The 1,434-nt window shown below is 69.5% G+C and overlaps 1 protein-coding gene across 1 annotated transcript in view; it reads right to left on the minus strand.

Annotated features, from left to right (window-relative positions):
* KCNT1 (potassium channel, sodium activated subfamily T, member 1) overlaps positions 1-1,434 on the minus strand; it is a 43,966-nt gene that overhangs the window by 18,655 nt on the left and 23,877 nt on the right. The window contains exon 24 of the mRNA XM_014529664.1: positions 236-383. Coding sequence (XP_014385150.1) covers positions 236-383 — 148 coding nt within the window. The remainder of the gene's footprint in view (positions 1-235; positions 384-1,434) is intronic.

Genomic DNA, 1,434 nt, shown 5'->3' on the forward strand with positions numbered 1-1,434 from the left:
CGTCCCGAGCACCACTCAGCCAGCCAACCGAGCGGAGGCCTCCCTGGCCTCGTCCCTCATTCACTTGGTCAGTCAGGTCAGAGGGACCTGGGAGGTGAGTCCCCACTGGGCCTGGGCAGGGACGGGGCCCAGAGCCACCCAGGGCCGGTGGGCCTCCCGGACACCCAGGGAGGGTGGCACAGGGGGAGGCGGGTCACTCAGGACGGGGACAGATGTTGGCGGGGACTCAGCGGGCCGGAGAGAGTGGTGCGGGGCCTCCCTGCCTCCGCCCGCTGACCTGATACAGCAGCGTGTCCAACATGCTGATGCTGAAGACACGGCCGGCGGCGAACGGCAGGCGGAACATGAAGGCCAGGTTGGAGCCATTCTCCCGCTCCCTCTGCGGGAAAGGGCGGCTCAGCGGGGCCGGGGCCCTCGGCCCAGGGGCACACGTATGTGCAGGCATGTGCGGGAGGTATGCACCGTGCCTGGTGTGTGGCATGCACTCGTGTGCATGAGTACATGCACCAGCAGCTGAGCAAGCCCTGAGCACCGGCTCCGTGTCCCCACTGGTCACACTGGGGCCCCAGCTCAGGAGCAAAGAGATGGGGGGCTGTAGGGAGAAGGGGGGCCCAGGACACGAGACCCGGGGCAGTCACCCAGGGCCCCACCGGGTCATGCTCTCTGTGACCACCCTGCAATTCTTAGTGATCTCAGCGACTCTGTCCTGAGGGGCCTGGGGGCAGGGCACTGTTGGATGCGGAGCGGAGGCCTCCAAGGGGGCCCCCTGCCCGGCTTCCGTTCACCCCGTTCACCCCGTTCACCCCGTGACAGTGACGAAGTGGCGGGCCCCAGGCGGCCGGGTCGAGGCTTCCGCTGTCCAACCAGGTTCAGGCGGATGGCGCTCTAGGGCGGTCCCTCTGCCCGCTGTTGACGAGCAGCCCGGCCTGGGCGGGCGGTAGTGCTGGGGTCACCCTTGTGTGGCACGGGGTCAGCGAGGGCAGGCTGGGGAGTTGGGTCGGCAGGGAACCTGCTCCCGACTCCAGACGGTGGCTGTCTGGGGCCTCCTCTGTGGCGACTCTGCCGGCTCCCTGGTCTCACCCAGGGCAACCTGAGAGCCGCCCTCACCTTAGCATCAGCCCTGACCCTGGCTGGAGGGTGATGCTGCCACTGTCCTGAGCAGGGGCCTGGGAGGGGCTGGGGTCAGTGAATGCACCAGATGACACCCGCAGAGCTGGGGCCCCTGCCCCTGGCCAGTCCCCGTGCCCGTGTCCGCTCCCTGCCCCTGGCTAGCCCCTGTCCCCTGGTTGGTCCCCATGCCCATGGCTGTTCCATGTCCCCTGGCTGCTCCCTGTCCCCTGGCCGGTCCCCATGCTCCTGGCTGGTCCCTGCCCCTGGCTGGTCCCCCTGCCCCTGGCCGGTCCCCCTGCCCCTGGCCAGTCCCCCTGCCCCTGG

This window comes from Myotis brandtii, unplaced genomic scaffold (genome assembly GCF_000412655.1).
Source record: "Myotis brandtii unplaced genomic scaffold, ASM41265v1 scaffold691, whole genome shotgun sequence".
Taxonomy (NCBI): Eukaryota; Metazoa; Chordata; class Mammalia; order Chiroptera; family Vespertilionidae; genus Myotis; species Myotis brandtii.